This window comes from Pleurodeles waltl, chromosome 9, assembly GCF_031143425.1.
Source record: "Pleurodeles waltl isolate 20211129_DDA chromosome 9, aPleWal1.hap1.20221129, whole genome shotgun sequence".
NCBI classification, from domain to species: Eukaryota; Metazoa; Chordata; class Amphibia; order Caudata; family Salamandridae; genus Pleurodeles; species Pleurodeles waltl.
Window position 1 is genome coordinate 998,708,574 of NC_090448.1, and position 19,343 is coordinate 998,727,916.

Sequence of the window (19,343 nt, forward strand, 5' to 3'; positions counted from 1 at the left end):
AGACAGTTAGTTGAGGAGAATGAGGAGGAGACTGGTGAGGTGAGAACTGAGGAGGTGGAGATTTTTGTCTCGGTTTTGGCGCTTTAGCCGGTGGCTGGTCAGTGTCCAAATGTCCTTGAAAGGCCAGCTTCCTCTTTGTTTTTAGAGGAGGTGCAGTGAGGATCTTGCCAGTGTCTTTATGAATTTGGATTCTGGCCTGTTTTTTGTCAAATTCCTCCATTTGCGTAAGTTCTTCCGCAAATCTATGGCTTTCTTTCAATTGTTTAGAAAGTCCATGCTCCTCTGTATATATGGGTATTTTCGGCTCCGAAGCCGGTTTCCTTGCGATCGAAAGGCCTGGAGTAGACGTTGGCCTCAGCTCCGAGAGGGATATTCAGGGCTTCAACTCGATGGGTCGGTGCTTGAGTATTTCGGAGCCTGTGCTTCGGCCCGAGTCCGAAGGCTTCGGTGGCGTGGCCTTTCTCGGTGCCGAAGTTGTTGCTTGGTCACCGGCAGTCTTTTTACGGGTGGAGCCATGGCCTTCCGGCAGTGGGGTCCCCGAGGCCTTGTGTTTGGGCTTGGACTGGGTAGGGCAGGCGTACTCACGTGCTGGCCTGCTGTTATTGGTCTGTCGTTGTTGGACTCGTGCTCTGAGTCGGACCCCCGAACGGAGACTGCAGTGTGGATCATCTCCTCCACTTCTGCGTCGAGGCGTTCAGTACTTCTCGACGCCATTTCCAACCTTTGCGCTCTTCGGTCTCGTAGAGTCTTTTTCGAGCGGAAGGATCTGCAGGCCTCGCAAGTATCCTCTCGGTGGTCTGGAGATAGACACAGGTTACAGACTAGATGTTGGTCCGTGAACGGGAACTTGGCGTGACACCGAGGACAGAATCGAAACAGGGTCTGGACCACGAGACTTTGGTTGGGCCGACCAGGCCCGAGGGTCCCAAAGGGCAAGTAGAGAGCTGTATCCGCCGGTACCGAAGTGTCGATGATAGATGGCACGCGGTCAAAAACAATACAGACGAATTTAGAGAGTTTGTAGTACTTTTCCGACTCGAACTACCGGAGTGAAAAGAAACACGTCCGAACCCGATGGCGGAAAGAAAACAATCTAAGATGGAGTCGATGCCCATGCGCAATGGAGCCGAAAAGGAGGAGTCACTCGATCCCTTGACTCGAAAAGACTTCTTCGAAGAAAAACAACTTGTAACACTCCGAGCCCAACACTAGATGGCAGGACCTGTGCATAGCATGTGTATCTGCAGCTACACATGCCACTGAACATTATATATATATATATATATATATATAGATATATATATATATATATATATATATATATATATCTACGCGCGCACACACACACACACACAGTATGAATCACAAAATATTAATGTTTATTAATTAGTATTCCAGTTGCCTAAGAGATCCGAAGGAACTAAGTCTACCTTCGTCAGACAGCACATAGTTACAAAGCTTAAGGGAGTTACCTTAAAATTAGTGAAGAGCTGAGGAGCATTTATAAAGTTATACATCTCATGTTTAATCTTCAGGTTTAGGAATATCAGTTTTATACACAACTACAAAGTTGGGTGCATAGAGATATAGTTAAGGTATGACCTTTCCACTGCTAAGGACAGATGCAGAATTTTCACAGCAGGTTACTAAAATATCTCTTTTTGTCTTTAGTTATCCATTTCCACTTGTAAACATCAGTGCCCACCAGAGTGACGAGCTGGAGTGATATCGGACGCAACTGTTTTCCTCTCTAATCCCTTCCCTTTCTGCTACTGGCTAACCTATTCTCAATGTGTGTGGTCAGTGGTAGAAAAGGAAAGACAGTGGATCACGGTTACGCTTCCTTCCACCCCTGGAGGAATGAGCTATTGTGATCAAGCCCTCTGATAAAGAGGCATTGTAGTACTGTGGGATGTTCAAAGATATATACAGGAAGCAAATAGACAACTAAGGTAAATGACTGAGATATCGAGTTATCAAGATTATAAACAATCCATTGTACAATATCATAATCTTTTGAGTGAACGGAGAGGAAGAGGTCTCTTAAGTACTGAAGAATTTCAATGTTTGCATGTCCAGAAACCTTTGGGTCCCTGCTTTTATATTCTTCCCAAGATCCATAAGAACAAGGTTAATCCACCAGACAGACCTATTATTTCAGCGAATGGTAGCCTCTTAGAACCTACTTCTATGTATCTAGATTTTTATTTGTTAACATATGTTCTAAACGTATCTTCTTATTGCAGAGACAGTGCTGACTTTATCACTAAAATTGAGGATATACCTTGGCAGCCCACATACCTGAGGGTAACCATTGATGTGGTCTCATTATATACATGCATTGATCATGCATTAGGGATTGGGACTTGTTGGTTTTTCTTTCGTGACAAGGCCATCTTTTTATATGATCACACAATGATGCTTTTGGATATGTTAAAATTTTGCAAGGGAGAGTAACTTTTTTTTATTCATTGATCAGTGGTATAGACAGGTCACGGGTACTGTGATGGGCAGTTGCTTTGCTTCAGGTTTTGCAGGTATTTTCATGGGATGGTGGGAAGAGCAACATGTCTGGACAAAAGAGAACATTAGATGGACTAGTCATATAATACTTTGGACCACGTATATCGATGATCTTTTTCTAATACGGGATGGTCCAAAGAGCCAGTTGCTAGGATTCCTGGAGTATATCTTGCATAATGAATAAAATTTGGCATTTACGAACCAGATACATAGTACGGAAATTGATTTTTTTGGATGTGCATGTTGGGATAAAAGGTGATAAAGTATGCCCTTTCCTTTTCTGCAAAAAAACAGCAGATAATAGCTTATTACATGTGAATAGTCATCATCCCAACAATCTTAAATGGAATATCCCCTTTGGAGAACTCCTTATAGTAAAACGTAACTGCAGTATTGTGGAGGAATAGGTGAATGAAGAAAAAACTATCCTAGACAATTTCAGAGCGAAAGGCTATCCTGGGCATGTATTAAAGGCTACTATGGAGCAAGTTAGAACTTGAAGTAGGCAAGATCTTTTTACCCAGAGAATCAAAGCTAAAGTAAGATGAACAGGTAGCAAGACTATTTACTACCTACAACTCTGAGTTAGACAAGGTTAAGGGAATGCTCACGAAACATTGGCATCTGATCAAATCAGATCCTGTAATGGGAAAGAAACTTTCACACTATCCCCTGATCATTTATCGTAAATCAAGGTCCTTGAGAGACATTCTAGTACAGAGCAACTTGAGTATGAAAAACTAACCAGGAAGGTTGGCTATCAGAACAGAAAGTTTTTTTTTTTTTAAATGTGGGAAATGCAAAGCATGTAGAGGTAGTAAAAATGTAAAAACTTTTGTATTACGGAATGGGCAAAATAAGAGAATTGACAAATTTATTACATGTAACTGTGACTTTTGTGTTTATGTCCTTATCTGTCCATGTGGCTTAATATATGTGGGAAGTACTATCTTTCCTGTAAAAAAGCGAGATCTTGAACATTTGAGGGCAATAAAGTATTGCGATCAGAATTACCCTGTAGCAAGACATTGGAAAGAAATGCATTCCCAAAATCCTGACATACTTTCATTTTTTGGCATTGACAGGGGGCTGTTTTCTGCCAGAGGTGGTGACAGGGAGAGGAGGTTATGTATTATAGAATCAGAATATATTGTCCGTCTTGATAGTAAGACCCCGATGGGGTTCAATGTGTATGAGGAGCTTTATGTACATGTGGATTGAGTCTTAGACTCTTAGGAATTTCTTAATATATATGTTTCATTTTTTGGTTTCCTAAAGTTATGACAGAAAAATATTTTTTAAGATTATAAATGCTCCATAAGAAATGTAAAAATAGATGTATTCACATAATCATTCTTTTGTGATAATGTGAATTAAAAAAATTCATGGTTTGGTCTTTTTTAAAGAAAATTACTGTGGCCACTTGGCTGAGATTCGAAAATTGAAAGGTATCATGGGAAAATATTTTTTTATTCTTTTTTTTTTTAAGACCTTTTACTTGGATTTATAACAATTGGAAATGGGAAGAGATTTGATGAAGCAATGAAGTAATGTGTTGATATTATTATGGAATGAATCTGATGAATATTCGTGACTTAACACTATGTTTATTTTATTTTAAAAATCAGTTACTTCTCGTTAGACGTGACAATTTTTATTATTATTCCCCCCCCCCCCCCTTTGTCGTATATTAAGGTTGAAATTTTGATTTTTTATATAATAGAATTACAATGTATATAATTTTCTGGGACAACTGACATCTTTCTTTCTTTAATGGATAATATATGGCCAAATCTAGGCATATATAGTATTTTTACCATGTTTATTTGTGGGTGTTTAATGTCTCTTTAAATGGCATGGAGCACTATGGAAAATATGGGCTATGAGGAAGATCTGATTGATTGAAACGCGTCACCATTAAACTTCATTTTTCATCGAAAACATTGGCGTGCGGTCTTTTCAATGCCTGTGAGGAGTGGCATTTTCTTCATTTATGTGTGTGTGTGTGTGTGTGTGTATATGTATACATATATATATATATATATATACATATACATATATATATATATATATATATATACATACACACACACACATACATACAGTGATTCTGATTGGTATTCACAATTAAAACAGTACTCTAAATGACATAAAATAATAAATACATTCTGATAATTGCAAAATATATACATAAAACATTCTTAAATTTAGTCGAAAGATTAATTTGATCAGAGCATGTGGTTGAGATGTTGCCTTTGTGGAAATGTTAGATCTGGCCAGCTCGTAATTGTGCAAAGGCTCTGGAGTTATGTTTACAGTACTAATTTTGATAAATTTGGCTAAAACTGCATTAGAAAAGCAACTAACTGCCCATTTGCAGGTCTGTCGGATTAAAACATTATTTTATTGCCAGAGAGCAAGATCTAATATTTAATTATCTAAAAGATAAACGTAAAAATGTGTTCGACAAAAAAAGCCTCAGCAGCAGAAAAGTACTTGAGCCCGTAATTCCTTTCTTTAAGGACAAAAACCACAGCTCATAGTTGGGCAAGTATATTTCCATTTTCGCCTTATCAGCAGGAGGTCAAATAATCTGAATCAGATTCTCACAAGGTCTCGTTTTAGCCTAATAGATCATGCCTTCATCAAATAAGGTTGTGCTGAATCTTGGAACATAGGGGTTCCATAAAGTGACTATGTGCTTGATTGTGGAACAGGAGGTGTGGTCAGAAGCAAAGGGGCTCAGATTGTTTTACTATAGTTTTAAAGGGAGATCAAGATGGAGTTGAGTTTCAAACTTTAGTAATCTGTAGGATTCCGAATGATTTAACCATAAAATCAAAATGAGTAATTTTTACTTGCTTGTAAGTTTGGAGTTCATCCCATAAGGTTGAACCGGGCTGTCTTGCGATTTTGCCAGAAACATACTAAATCTGCTGCCTTTTATGCTGTCTGATTTACCAAGTTGAATTCTAGATAGATTTGAGCTAGGCCGAAAAAAGGTACAGGACACAGCCACCTGAAAAGATTACATTGTGCTATTTCTAGCTGTTTGATCAGTGAAGCATGGAGTCCTTTGCAGCCGCAGCATAATGATGGCATTTACTTTGCTATGATCACATCAAGTAGCAGCTTCGGTGTAGACCCTGTCAAGTTGTTGATAGTTTCAGAATAACATACAACACTTACTTGCTTTTATCTACATTTCCTCTTTTTGTCTGGCAAAAAAGCCATTGCTGATAAACCATAAGCCTAAATACTTGCAAGAATCAGCCAGCTTCAAAACATCCACTCTTTCCGACTGTCTGATTGCCGATGTACAGTACATTGGATTTTTTGTAATTTACCATTCATCTATGCACTCCTGCAAATTCACCCAGATTAGTTGCTTTGGAGCATAAGTTATTTGGCAAACCTACACTGTGGATGAAATGGTAATTCTCAAAATTTCAGAATATTTTGAAGTCCTTTATGTATCTGAATAAAATGAGACCTGCAAAGATGTAATGGAACGTTCTTACATTATGGTTGGTGACTGGTGAAATTAACAAGTTTGACTGATTAAAGTCTTTTATTGAGGCTACGTACCTCCAAGTCGGGATAAAAAGTTTAAGACATTTATGCCTTGGTTGGCATTTTCTATGATGAAGGGACGCCGTAGTAGCAAAACAGATATGTACTATCTAAGGAGGACCCCATGACCTTTCAATGAGTGTCCCTGTTAAGAAGCAAAATCCTGAACCGTGCATATCTGCGTATATGGAGTAAGCCATTTGGGTCCCTGGATGTGGCATTCAACAGAATGCTATACATTTCTCACTACTGTCCAGTTGTGAAGATTTTACCAGGTAAAAAAGTGGGGCAGAGCACTTTCGTCTCAGTGAAAGAGAAGCATTCAGATAATTCTTCTTAGGATTCTTCTTATACTTCCAAGTTTCACCTCTTTTTCCAACTGATGGTGGGTGAGCAGCGCAGCCAGTTCCCTTTCCCAGAGATGCAGTTACTGCTCTTAGATGTAAGGTTTACCATCACTATGAAGGAATCGTCCCTTGGAGTATACTACTTTACTTGGAACTTGGTACCAACACAATCACCTTCAAAGTCACTGACTGTGGCTGTGTCGATCTGACAATTGTTCAAAGATGGTTTGCTCCATAACTTCAACTGCATCAGAATAGTTTGAAGGAAAACTTCTTTAGGGAGCAGGCTTAGACAGTGACACAAGCGCCTGAACCTAGAATGTATTTAGTATAACAGAATGAAATAGTGTTAGCCGAGGTTGAGCATCCCCGAATTGTATCTCAGATTCCCCATTATGTTCTGCATCCACCAAGGCCTTTTCTGTGTAGCCTCCTATTCTTCTAAGGTATAGATGGCTCCTCCACTGGTTAGGAAAGAGGGACTAGTATGTTCCAAGTGTCAGGCAGAGGAGTCTGTAGAATTATTTTAAGTTACGTGGCTACAGCTTCAAAAGAACTTCAAAGTTACTTTGTATACACAGGGATGGAACCAGTGCTTAGCTTGTGCTTTGTTTGCATCAAATGTGTTCAAGGACTTATTTTCGAGCACTACATGTCACAAACAGATGCTTACTGGGTAAGTAACATTTTCCGTTTGAGGCATGAGTGGCTGTACTCATGCCTCAGTCTTCTTCCATAAGTGGGGCTAGCTTGTGGGAGTTACAGCTGTTAGAATTAGTGTATGTAGAACTGCTTGTCCCATATTGGCTAGTTGACAGGCCAGTACATCTACAAAGTTATGTTTTGTATGGTGTTTAGACCATATAGCTGCTTTACATATGTTAGTTACAGGTATATTTCTTAGGAAGGCTACCAAACCTAAGAGATGAATGTTGTATCGGAGAGCCCACTTCCAAATGGTCTGGGCTAAATGGGAAAGCTGTGGGGACTTGCCCCCTTGCTTTTGGTGATAATACATACCTGTCATGTTTGTCCTGATGAGGACTATCTTGCCAATCAGGTGAGAAAGGAAAGCTTTCAGCACTAAGTGAACAGCTAGTACCTCTATTTATGTGGAGATGTCACTGACTGGTTGACCAGTGGCTCTGGTCAGTTAGATCTTGCAAATGTTCTTAACATCCCATAAGGGAGGCGTCTAAGAAAGGCCGTCCTTTTAACAGGTTTTTGGTGCTCCACCACTTCAGTGGAAAGCTTGACGGCCTACCAACAAAAGATATTCCCATTGACCCTGGGCTTGAGTTCATTGGCGCGGTAAGCACTTCTGCAAAGGATGCATGTGTAGACTGGCATGAAGTCATCATACCAAGGAAATGAAGGACTGTTACCCGTTGACCTGGTTGAAACTGGGGAATGAGTACCTGGAAGGATTGTATCCTGGCAGGATTCGAGTAAGCTATTCCTAATTCTGAGTTGAGGATTGCCCCTAGGTAAGATTGGATCTGAAGAGGGTAGAGGTTGGATTGTAAGACATTGACTATAAAGTCTACTTCGTGGAGTAGGTTTATGGTGGCCTGAGTGTGCTGATAATACTTTGACGAGCCGTGCTTTTGATGAGCCACTCGGCTTGGTGTGGAAAGACATGTATGCTTTGGCCATGCAGGCAAGCAGCCACTACCGTGAGACATTTTGTAAAGACCCTAGGCGCAGTAGCGACCCCGAAGGGAAGCACTTTGAACTGGTAATGCTGATCATTTATTACAAACCTCCGATACCGACGATGTGTCCGGTAAATAGGAATATGAAAGTAGGCATCCCTGAGGTCGAGTGCAGCCATAAAGACGCTTTGTTTTAATAACAGGATGACATCTTGAAGAGTGACCATGTGAAATTGAACAGCAAGAATGTAATGATATAGGGGGTCTGAAAATTGGTCTTAAGGACCGGTCTTTTTTTTAGGAATAGGGAAGTACAATGAAAATACTCCTGGACCCTGTTGGTGGAGTGGAACGGGCTCTATAGCTCTTTTCTTGGGGAGTGTTTGTACTTACTCTTTGAGCAACTGTTAATGTTGCGGGGAAAGTATGTTTTCGGGGTAGACCGTTGGGAGGTGTAGAAGGGAGCTCCAGACAATAACCATGTTGGATAATATACACCACCCACTGGTCGGATGTGATGTTCCGTCATGTGGGAAAGATCCCTTGTAGTCGACCCCCAACAGGTGTGTGATCAGGGGGGGAATGAGAGGTAAGTGATTTGGTGAACCCACCCTTGCCTCTGCCTTTGGATCGATTATCCCTATATGAGCCCCGGTAGTATACTCTTGGCAAGGTGGTTTGTGTCCATTGGTATGAGGTGAAGGCATCAAGAGGTGGTTCTGGGCCCTCCAGTGTAGGATGAGCAGGGAAAGGAGCCATGGTGGGAAGGTGTCTGCAGCGCACCCATGGCATTGGCTGTCTCGTTGTCTTTTTTTATTTATTTCTAGTAATTTATCTACATGAGGACCAACTACGTGTTCACCATCGAGTAGGAGGTCCAGTAGATTTAGTTGTACCTCAGGGTTAAACCCCAAGACTCGAAGCCAAGCATGTCTGCGTGGTATAACGCTGGAGTTTATTCCCCTAGCTGCAGTATCCATCCCGCCAAGGGCACAAAGTATAGTTGTGTTGGATATTAAGGTAACCCAGGGGGTCATTCTATGGTGGGATATGAAAAGTGCCCCCGTCGTTTCTTTCCCCTAGATAAGAATGTATTGACCCTTTGGGTGAATACGATGCAGAGGCCGTTGGTGATGTGGGTGGTGAGGATGAATGGTGTATAGCAGGGGTATATGGTGGGCTACTGTGTAAGGGACTTGTGGTAGTGTCAGTCATTTTCCTCTGTTTGGGCAGAGCGGGACATTTTAAAGCTTCTTCAAAAGGCAGCTGCCTTTTGGAGGGTTGAGCACCAGTATGTCTGGGTATGGTAATTAGCTGGCTTGTGTCAGGATGAATCATGATATGCTTCTGCCAAATGTCTATTTCGTACTGCAGTCCTTGGAGTAAAAGGATAGAAGTAATGCCCCAAAGGGCAAAGGCCCATCCATGGCCGCGGTCAATGAGTCTCCCCGACGAAATTTAGATTGTTGTGTCGAACTAAAAAAAAAATAAAAAAAGAGAGAAAGAGGACCGCAATCGACAACAATACTGATGAAAAGAAGGTAATGAACCACGAAAGTGCAGCACAATGGTGTCGAACCGGAGCAGAAGAGCACAAGTCCAAATCTGACTGAGGAAGAAAACAATATAACAATGAAATCGATGCGCGTTACCAGCAAGAGGAGTCGTCCCACTGCCTTGTGATTCGAAAAGTTTTCTTTGTTGAAAAACAACTTGCACACATCCGAGCCCAATACTAGATGGCAGGATTATACTAAGCATGTGCATCTACAGCCACACATGCCTCAAACATATGGTTTCCTTATTTAGAAGGAGCAGTGTAAATTTTCTGTTGTAATATCTCAACCTGCTGCAAGAATTCAGGCCACTACCACTGCAGCACTGAGTGTCTGCCCTGGAATTGCATCACAGGATTAAAGTATATTGACAGAGCTCTGTGCTGTGTGGTACTGTGATAGCTGGCAGTGCTATTCTATACTGCTGAGAAGCACTGGTAGAACATTATGTGGACTATAATGCAGAGGAAGCCTCAGATGGAAACGTAGGAGAACTAGGAGAATCAGAGCTGTAGTTAGGCCCCCAATGTTGAAATGGCTACATAAGGTCCTGGTACTAGAGATCTGAAATGCATGTTTGTGTGGAAGTCTACAGACTTCCTCTATTGAAAAAGCATAATGTAAAACGGTGCCGGAGAGTTGCTGCACTTCAGGAAGGCAGCATAATGGCAAAGCTATATAACATTTAGATGTGGGAGAGCTGTGTAAGCCATCCCAGTACTGAAGATGCACTGGACACATTAGTTGAGGACTGTCATGATTTTCAATTAATGTGTTGAGCTCCTTCAGTCTTGGAATCTTCAGGAATGCATTTGAAATGCCTTTAAGTTTCCAACAACAGGGTGTTACTGCAGAAAATGGAACTGTGCATTTTGAGGTGTGCAGTGCACTAATGTGAAAGCATGGAATATGGTACAGTGTAACCCTATACTGCAACATTTTCCAAACGTATTAGCAAAAGGAAACAGTAAAAACTCTTCAGTGAAAATATGGAGATGTTCCCAGGGGGTGCCATTCAACAGTTGGTGGTTGAACACTTTTAAAAGCACTGTAGTTCTGTTTTCAAACCACAAATCATTATCAATTACACACATTTTATTAAATTGTTAAATATACAGCAAGTAAGTGGTGCTGACAATAGCAGTGAGCAGCAACCTTTTAACCGAGATGGGTTTGTTTATAGAAATTGAGCGTGGATAAAACAGACCAGTGTTCAGTGTTATTGTACAGACTGAACACAACACTTTTGGGAGTGTTGAGATGATCAAGCATAAAAGCAGGTGAAGGATTATGAGTACATCTTGAAGGGTTTAGAGCAATTCAACTCCTTCATTAACATTTTAATAGGACTGTGGATCTGCCCAAGTGGTGATATTTTAAGAACCTACGCAACTTTCATACTGAAAAGATAGGTTCATGGTAAAAAAACAGAAACATTGTATGTCTCATTAACACTGAAATAATATGTGGCTATCAACAGGAAACTAAGGTGACTTCAAAGAGGCATCTCGTTAAAATAACAGACCAAGTAAGATTCATGGGCAAACAAAGCTGGAAATCTCCTAAATGAAGTGACAGCCTGATGGAAATTCACTTTTCAAAATAAAGGGCCAATTCACAAAGCTAAATGTAGAAATATAAATGTATCCACATGTAAAAGCACTACTGCACATAATAATAAGTTTACACTTTCTTGCTATTCACCATTTCTGTAAATAAGGTTATTCTGAGGTGCAAACAAACATGTCTCCATCCGATGGTGGAGCCTCCTACACCAGTATTTACAAGTTCCTACTCATAACCTTTGCCCACACATAGGTGGAGACCTTCACCACAATGTTGGAGATCTCCCTATGGAAAAGTATAGTGAAAATTATATTATCTCATAATCTTTAAGTAACTAAAGAAAATATTCTAGTAATAGTAATATTTATTTACTTTGGTCCATATACTTTAGCCTCCACTGCTTTCTATGGGAGTGTGCTGCAGTACTTGAGTGGCCATGAAAGGTCCTGGACCTACTTCACTACTATGTTGGGACACTCTTGCGGGACTGTGTGTGGAGATCTCCACACACACAGTGGAGAGCTGCACACAGAAAAGACAGGAGTGGTGGAGGTTAGTAAATAGAATTGTAGTAGATAGGTAGAACTACTGTAGTACTACTTCTGTACTAAAAAAAATGCAGTTTGATAGCGGGCCTGTGATGTTGGAGAAGCACTTTGAGTACAGGCTCTAACTGCGGACCTATTAACTTTGGGAATCCTGTATTCCTTTTCCCACAATGAGCAAGGCAACTGGGGTTGGGTCGGGAGGCAGGGGTTATAGGGTCACCTTTTCTATGATCTTCTAAGAAATATTAAACCACGTGAATTTATGGGAAAATACGCTTCAGAAGGGCATTTGCCGTAAGCAGTAATAGTAGTAAAATGTGCATCAAATAGATGTGAACTGTAACCCAGGTAAAGAATGTAAGGTAGTAGAATTACTTGCAGGAAAGTTCTGATTCACCAGCTTCTCCAAATACTTCTTAGATAGTGGGCGAGTTCAGGAATAGGCGAGATTCACGGTCATCTTACAATGCTGAGAACTTGTTTGGATCAGTAAATGAGGGCATATATTTGATTGCTAACGATGTTTTGGAAATTGATATGCAAAACTGTAGAGTCAACAACAAAGCTACAGAAGACAACACACTGATTGATGGAGAAATCGTCAACATCTGAGGACACCTCAATGTGGATGTAACATGCTCCGAAACTCTCAAAAGAAATGCGCAATGTCAAGAACCCTGTGTGGAAATGATGGAGAGGTACAGAGGTCAAACCCAGCATATGGGGACGTGTTCCTTTCACCCCCAACCACCAATTGCAAACATTACCCTGTAGAAGTGGCCCCTCAACCATCAGAAAATACCTTTAATGGTAAGAAAACATTCACAGATGTTAAAAGGAGATGTTGATAGAAGCCCTAATTTTTTTTTTTTTAAAGCAGTTTTTAAGTCCAAAAAATGCTTTTCAGAAGGCTAGCAGTGCTGTGGCAGCCTTGCTCAATGAGTGTAGAAACAACTGTTTCTTGAATCTTCTCGTGCGTGACAGACTGCAATTTTTAAAGCGGCAGCCAAAGTTTGAAGTGTAGCGGCAGCAGATAATGCAATTAGTAAATAAGTACCATTTCCCAATTTCTTTTTTTTTGTCTTGTTGATTAGAGTATTTTTTACTGGTGTTTAAAATAAACTGACGAGACTAATTGCATTTTTTCACAAAAAAAAAAAAAGACAATGTAGTAGTCATAGTGTTGTTTTCTAGTCAAAATCGTTTTTAATTTTGAAATGTAAACATTATAAAAAAGTATTTCGGGATCTATCATAGGCTCAAATTTATTTTTATTTTTTTAGGAATTTAGATAAAAGCCGAATATGAAGAAGTAGAAGGTAGGTGATGATGTGCATATGTCTATGCCACAACTCACCTCAGAATTATCTGCCCTAGATTGGGAGCTAATAAAATATGTTCCACAAAAAAGGGCAAGAGCAGTATTGTCCGATTAGAAGGCTTGCAAGACCTAATGATACATAAACATTTGTAAGCAAGCCTATCTAACGCCACAAACCTCTCCGCCACAGCAAGCAAACGCTCGGGTCGAAAAGTTCCTTCTGTGTCAATGTACATTGCCTTTCCTTCGCCACCACCTCGGTCAATTGGGAGCTAGAAAGGAATGCAAAAACATGTAAGAGTTAATACTTCATCACAGAAATAATTTAAAAAAAAACTTTTTGTAACGAAAATTTGAGCCTTTTCACTACTATAATGCAACAATATTCTTTCATTTGTGTGAAACTAAGATACAAATCAAAACTTATAAAAGAATTAGCCCTTGATACAGTGCTCCTTTTAGTCCGAACAAGCTTTAAAGACTATTTAATATTACTATGCTACAGCAGCAGGAATGATTGTCAATCCTTTGCTCATTTGCAACGGTAGTCCAGATGATAATTTTAAAAATGTCTGCACAGTGTAGAAGCTGTTTTTGGAAAAAGCTCCCTATCAAACACCAAATCAACATTTTTCTCATTTACCAGAAAGGAGCAAGACCCAAAAGAAATTATGCAAACTAAACATAAGCAAATCATAAAAGCATGAGGAAAAATAAAACAAATATGATGGTATTTTGAATTCAGAGTCACCATAGAGTAGTGCACTCAGGTATTGGTGTGTCGAAAAATTATTTATTACAAAATGGCGACCTATCCCTTGTTTGTATGGACTTTTCCATTTACCCATGCAAGTCTGACTATAAAACTATTTGCAAAAAGAAAAATGGATGAAAAGATTATTTTTACAGTTATTCCCCCCCCTTTCTGTCATCGGGCGGCCTTATTAACGAACCCTCCTGAACGGCTTCCCATCTCATGATCGTTCGATGTAGTGGTTCAGCAGCATTTCAAAACGATACAATTTAGGGAGAAGACAGACTTGAAACGAACACGAACGAACATACACGTCAGCCAGGAATGGAGGGGGGGCAAGAATTAACCACAAAGATAATTTCCTTATTACAATATTTTGCTTTTTACATTGTCCAACTGGCAGATAATCAAAAAATGTAAATGACAGGTACAGTGCATAGGCAGGAAGCTATCGGTGGACAACAATGAAATTCTGCAGTGTTTCTGGATAATACATTTATGAGAGCCATGCTAGTTCAAATATGGATGCTGCTGTATAAACGTAAGGGTCGATTTGCTGTGTAGTTGGATTTCTTTTGGTGCCGATTCTCAAAACATTTTCCTTTTGCAGGTATCACAGACAGCAAGAAGCATAGCATCTTTACAAAGAATTAACAATCTCGAGAATCAAATCAAGAACTGAAAATGTATATACAAGAAATGGTACAACTGTAGAATTTCTACCAGGTCCACAGAATATGTAGGACTTGGAAAGGAAGCAGATGTTCCAGAACAAGGGGTGTGCACCACGTAGTGAAAACCTGCAGAGCCATAATTTTGTAGTATCCACTGACAATTGCTTTACTTTCACACACTTTCCAAGCCTCCTATAGGTAAACTGTGCAGTAGGAATGGGACTATCCATTGAAATGCCCAATATTCACAGGGGATGAGGAGAAATAAAAAGAACTCGGAAATAGTTTTCCAAAAAGAAGAACAAGCAAAACAAAAATTATTTTGTCAAAGCACAGGGTTAGAAAATTAGAGAAATTCAAGAAGTTACAAAATGATAAAATAATGGATACATTTCAAAATGAAAACGTGTTGGTATTGTTCTAGCTAAGGGAAAATCTGGAATGGTATTAAGACAGTTCACGTTTCGCACAATAGTTTTGAAAGGAAGATAAGAGGAGCAGCAGAGTAGGGGATGCTGATCAAGGGTTATTCAGCAGTTTTGACCTAAAGACAACATGGCACCTAATAGAGTGATTAACCCAGTGTATGTATGGAAGGCTCTCTGTAACTTGGGGAGCTGTTTCAGGATTCGTTTAGAAGGAAAAACTAAATTTCATTGCCTGTTCACTAAATGGAGAATGGCAAAAAACATTCATTAGGGAGGGAAACAAGCCCTTCAGGTGATAGTGGTTTGAGGGGTTATTCGCCCCCAGGAGTTCACTGGTTTGTGGCAAAGTTCCAACCAAAGAGAAAATATTAAAGTGCCCTACGTACTCATGTTGGTCAATATTTAAGAGGACTACCACTTTACTCAGAGTTAGTATCATAGTGATTATGTTCTCTTAATTTATTTACAAGATGCTCCAGTTAGTGGAAACGTAGCTGATGTTTTGCAATGACTTCCATCAGGAGTGATGTGTGTATACTGAATAGAAGCAAAACAAGTGAACCTTGACAGATGACATAAAATGTGATGATGCTGCTCTATGGCGGTTCTCACTTGTTAGGCCAAGCATGCAAGCGCTTTTGGACCTGTTGCAAGTATTCTGTGACCTTCTAACCACGCCCATCACTTTCACTTGTTCGTTGACTTGTGTTTAAAAAAATCCCTTGATGTCACTAGTAAATGCTTTACATTTGTCTCGCCATGGGGTGGTTTCGTTACAATTTTGCAGACGGACCCTGTTACATAGATTATTGCACGATTGCCGATTTACTACAGTGTGGGCAAATTATTTTTTTTCTTTTGTCTCTCCCCTTCCTGCTACATGGCAGCCATGGCGCACACCACATAGAACAGCAGCGGGAACTCCATTGGCGTTATTGGAGCGCTGATCACATTTGTTCACACTGTTACCTAATCACAGTCATTTCTTTTGCCTCACCCCTTCACACTCCATAACGTTCACAAAAACACTTGTAATTGATAAAAACACAGAAATCCTCAAAGCGGCCCTCCCGACAGCAGGAGAACAGATACTACAATACTCACTGTACTCTGGAAACTTGCCCCATAATGCTATGCAGGCCATTACATTTAGAAAACATTTTAGCTAGTAACTCGGCCTGTGGTAGTCCTAGGACAATGGGACCACCACCAAAACATTCACGACAACGTGCTCTGTCTACAACATCTTTGGGTCCCCCACCCTAAGTTAGTGGGAACCCCAAAATAATAACCCCTCCCACCATCCAGTGTCTGTTTAAGCTCTTTTTTGGCTGGAACTTTTGTTTTACAGCTGGGAATAGTTTGTGTTTTAAGGGCCTTGTTTGTAATATCACTGCAGTACGCCTGTTAGCTCAGAAAATATGTAAGGCACTACGCCCTCTGGGTGCTACATATGGTTACATTGCATTACTTTCTGCAATTTTCTTTTGATGTGCTTATGCCATCTAGGGGTAAACTATATAGTAACATGACCATGTTTCTTACAAATGCTATTTTCATTGTGGTGTCCTCTAGGGGCTGCCCTAAGCATTACAGTCAACATATCGACATAGTACAATATTCACAGCACGGAAACTTGCCTCAATGCTTTGCAGGGCATCATTTTTACAAAACATTTCTGCTTATAACTCAGCTTGCGGTGGTCCTAGGAAAATGGGACCACCTTCGAAACATTCACTACAATGTGTTCTATCTACATCATCTTTGGGTCCCCACACAAGGTTAGTAGGGACTCCAAATGATAACACATACCACCATTCAGTGTCTTTTTAAGTTCTTTCATGGCTGGAACTTTTGTTTTGCAGCTCGCAGTAATTTTGTTTTAAGGGCCTTGTTTGTTATATGATTGCTAGCCCTCAATATGGGTAAACCACTACACCCTTTAAGAGCTAAATATATGGTTATACTACACTATGTTCTGCCATTCTCTTTTCACGTGGTTATACTCTCTGGGGCTAATTATATGGTTACATGACCATGTTTCTTACAAGTGCTATTTTTATTGTGGTGTCTTCTAGGGGTTGCTTTAAGCATTAGTTAACATACTACAATATTCACAGGCACGCAAACGTGCCCCATAATGCTTTGCAGGGTATTACTTTTATAAAATATTTTTGCTCATAACACCCTGTGGTGTCCTAAGACAATGGGACCACCTTAAGCGTTCACCACAATGTGCTATGTCTGTATCATCTCTGGGTCCCCACTCTAGGTTAGTAAAATAATAACCCTTACCACCAGTCAGTGTCTTTTTAAGTGCTCTCATGGTTGTAACCCTTGTTTAACAGCTGGGAGTAGTTTGTCATTTCATTGCAATAGGCCTGCTGGCCCTGAAATGTGTAATGCGCTATGCCCGCCAGGGGCTAAATTTATGGTTACAGTGCATTACTTTCTGACATTTTTTTCCATGTGGTTGTGTCCTCTAGGGGCTAACCATATGGTTACATGACCATGGTTTCTTACAAATGCTATTTTCATTGTGGTATCATCTAGGGGCTATTCTGAGCATTACAGTCTAATGCAAAATGTTTATTTCTTATAAAGGTTTTATTGTGTTGACATGATAACTGTATATGTTTTTATTAATCTCTCTATTGCAATTATGACTATGATTCAGGCAAACTTAACATTCTTATTACATTATGACTGTTTGAACACACTTGATATGTATGGGTGTTCCTTCTAGTTTATTTATCTTGCTACTCCTCCATGGCTGTCTTGTGTCTTTTTTTGGGTGGGGTGGTGTTAGCCAGCCAGCAACTCTGATGCTGGGATGGTGAAAGTGGTATTCTATTGGAATTAGTATGGCAGATTTGAATTAGGATGCTAAATGGCAACATTTTCATTTTTGGCTGCAGATAGAGGAAAATTGTGAATGGAAGAGCTTTAGTTATATGCAGGGCCACTGGAAATATGTGGCAGGAAAAGACAAATTATGAGGCAGCGTTGACTAATTTATGTGGCAAAAAAAGTCCAGTTATGAATGTACAATGTCAATAGCTCTAACAAGCAAATGTGAAACATACTGCATTGCAAATGCTTGTTTTAAGAGGATTGGTCATAAAGGGCTTGCTCTACTTTATAAATGTTCTTTTGAGCACAGCCCAGTCTTCTAGGAGGTTTAACAGATTCATGATCAAAAATGTTGTAAGCAGCTGACAGTTCAAGTAGGATAAGACGATCTAGCTGTTCTAGAGACGAAAGGAGGTCTACATTTCCCTAACAGGGATAGGCACTCACAATACACCAGCAGAGCTTGAATACTGAATGGTGCTGGATGTTGCTGAGGTCTACCAAATTAAAGAAATGTAATCTCATCTTCCATAATTTTACAAGGAGAAGCATACTGGAGAGCGAATTGGCTGTTTTCATTAACTGGATTGTTGTAGTATGCCTTAAGACCTCTGGGTTTCTGCTTTGCAGGAGGGATGCACTTACAGCTTTATAATGTCAGTGGCAAAGTGTTGATGCAGTCTTTGAAGTATCTTGGAAGTGCTGAGTGTTGTCTTTTTCTCACAGCATTTGGTGTTCTGAATGTAGTCTGTGTTGCGTGGGTTTTTTGTTGAATTGATTGATCAATAGGGAATTCAGCCTCACTGTTCAGAATGACTGATCAAATTCTTTTCATCTTGTGGCGAAAGAACTTGAACAGGTCAGCGCAGTGGTAGCAAAGACTTTAGCACAAGCAATGTCAGTTTTGTACATCACGGGTAATGATTTCAATGACTAACTGCCTTTCCCTCACACAATTTTTCCACACGTGTCAATTATGGTGCTCGGAGGCTGGCGCTTGTTAGAAAGTGCTGGAGCACTTTAAATGAACAAAGACTCTGTTAAGCTCATTAAGCAGAGGCTCGGATCTTCCAGTATGATTCAAACTTAGAGGTAATTAATTACCGATTTTGAAGGCACTGGTGCAAAACTCAATTGGTATATGCAGCCAAACATGCCCAATATATGCTTGTTAGCCTGATTATGTTGTTTTTGATGGCATCTTTGGTCACTGTGTGACTGCTCGGGGTTGTGAGTTTGTCGTTTTCAAGGGTTTACTGTGAATAGTGTCCATTACATTACAGATATAAGAAAGTAGGTTATTGTTGTCCCCAAAACGTTTCCCTGTTCCTCTAAGCACCTTTCCCATGTAAGAGTCCGGTTTCTCAGCGTATGCCAAAACATAGCAGGTATTGGAGCCATCTTGACTTCACGTCAAGGCTTATGCATTGACGTTGGATCTGTCACAGTTGTTCATTTGGACCTTTGGAAAAGCAACTATTTGTAGACGTTTTACCACTAAATAGGCATCGTTTCTCTAGACTGGTATTGACTAAAATCTTGGGC

General features: G+C 40.1%; 1 protein-coding gene across 1 annotated transcript in view; it reads right to left on the bottom strand.

The window, feature by feature from the left end:
* RAD51 (RAD51 recombinase) overlaps nucleotides 1-19,343 on the bottom strand; it is a 147,786-nt gene that overhangs the window by 48,812 nt on the left and 79,631 nt on the right. Inside the window, exon 6 of the mRNA XM_069208568.1 lies at nucleotides 13,267-13,361. Coding sequence (XP_069064669.1) covers nucleotides 13,267-13,361 — 95 coding nt within the window. The remainder of the gene's footprint in view (nucleotides 1-13,266; nucleotides 13,362-19,343) is intronic.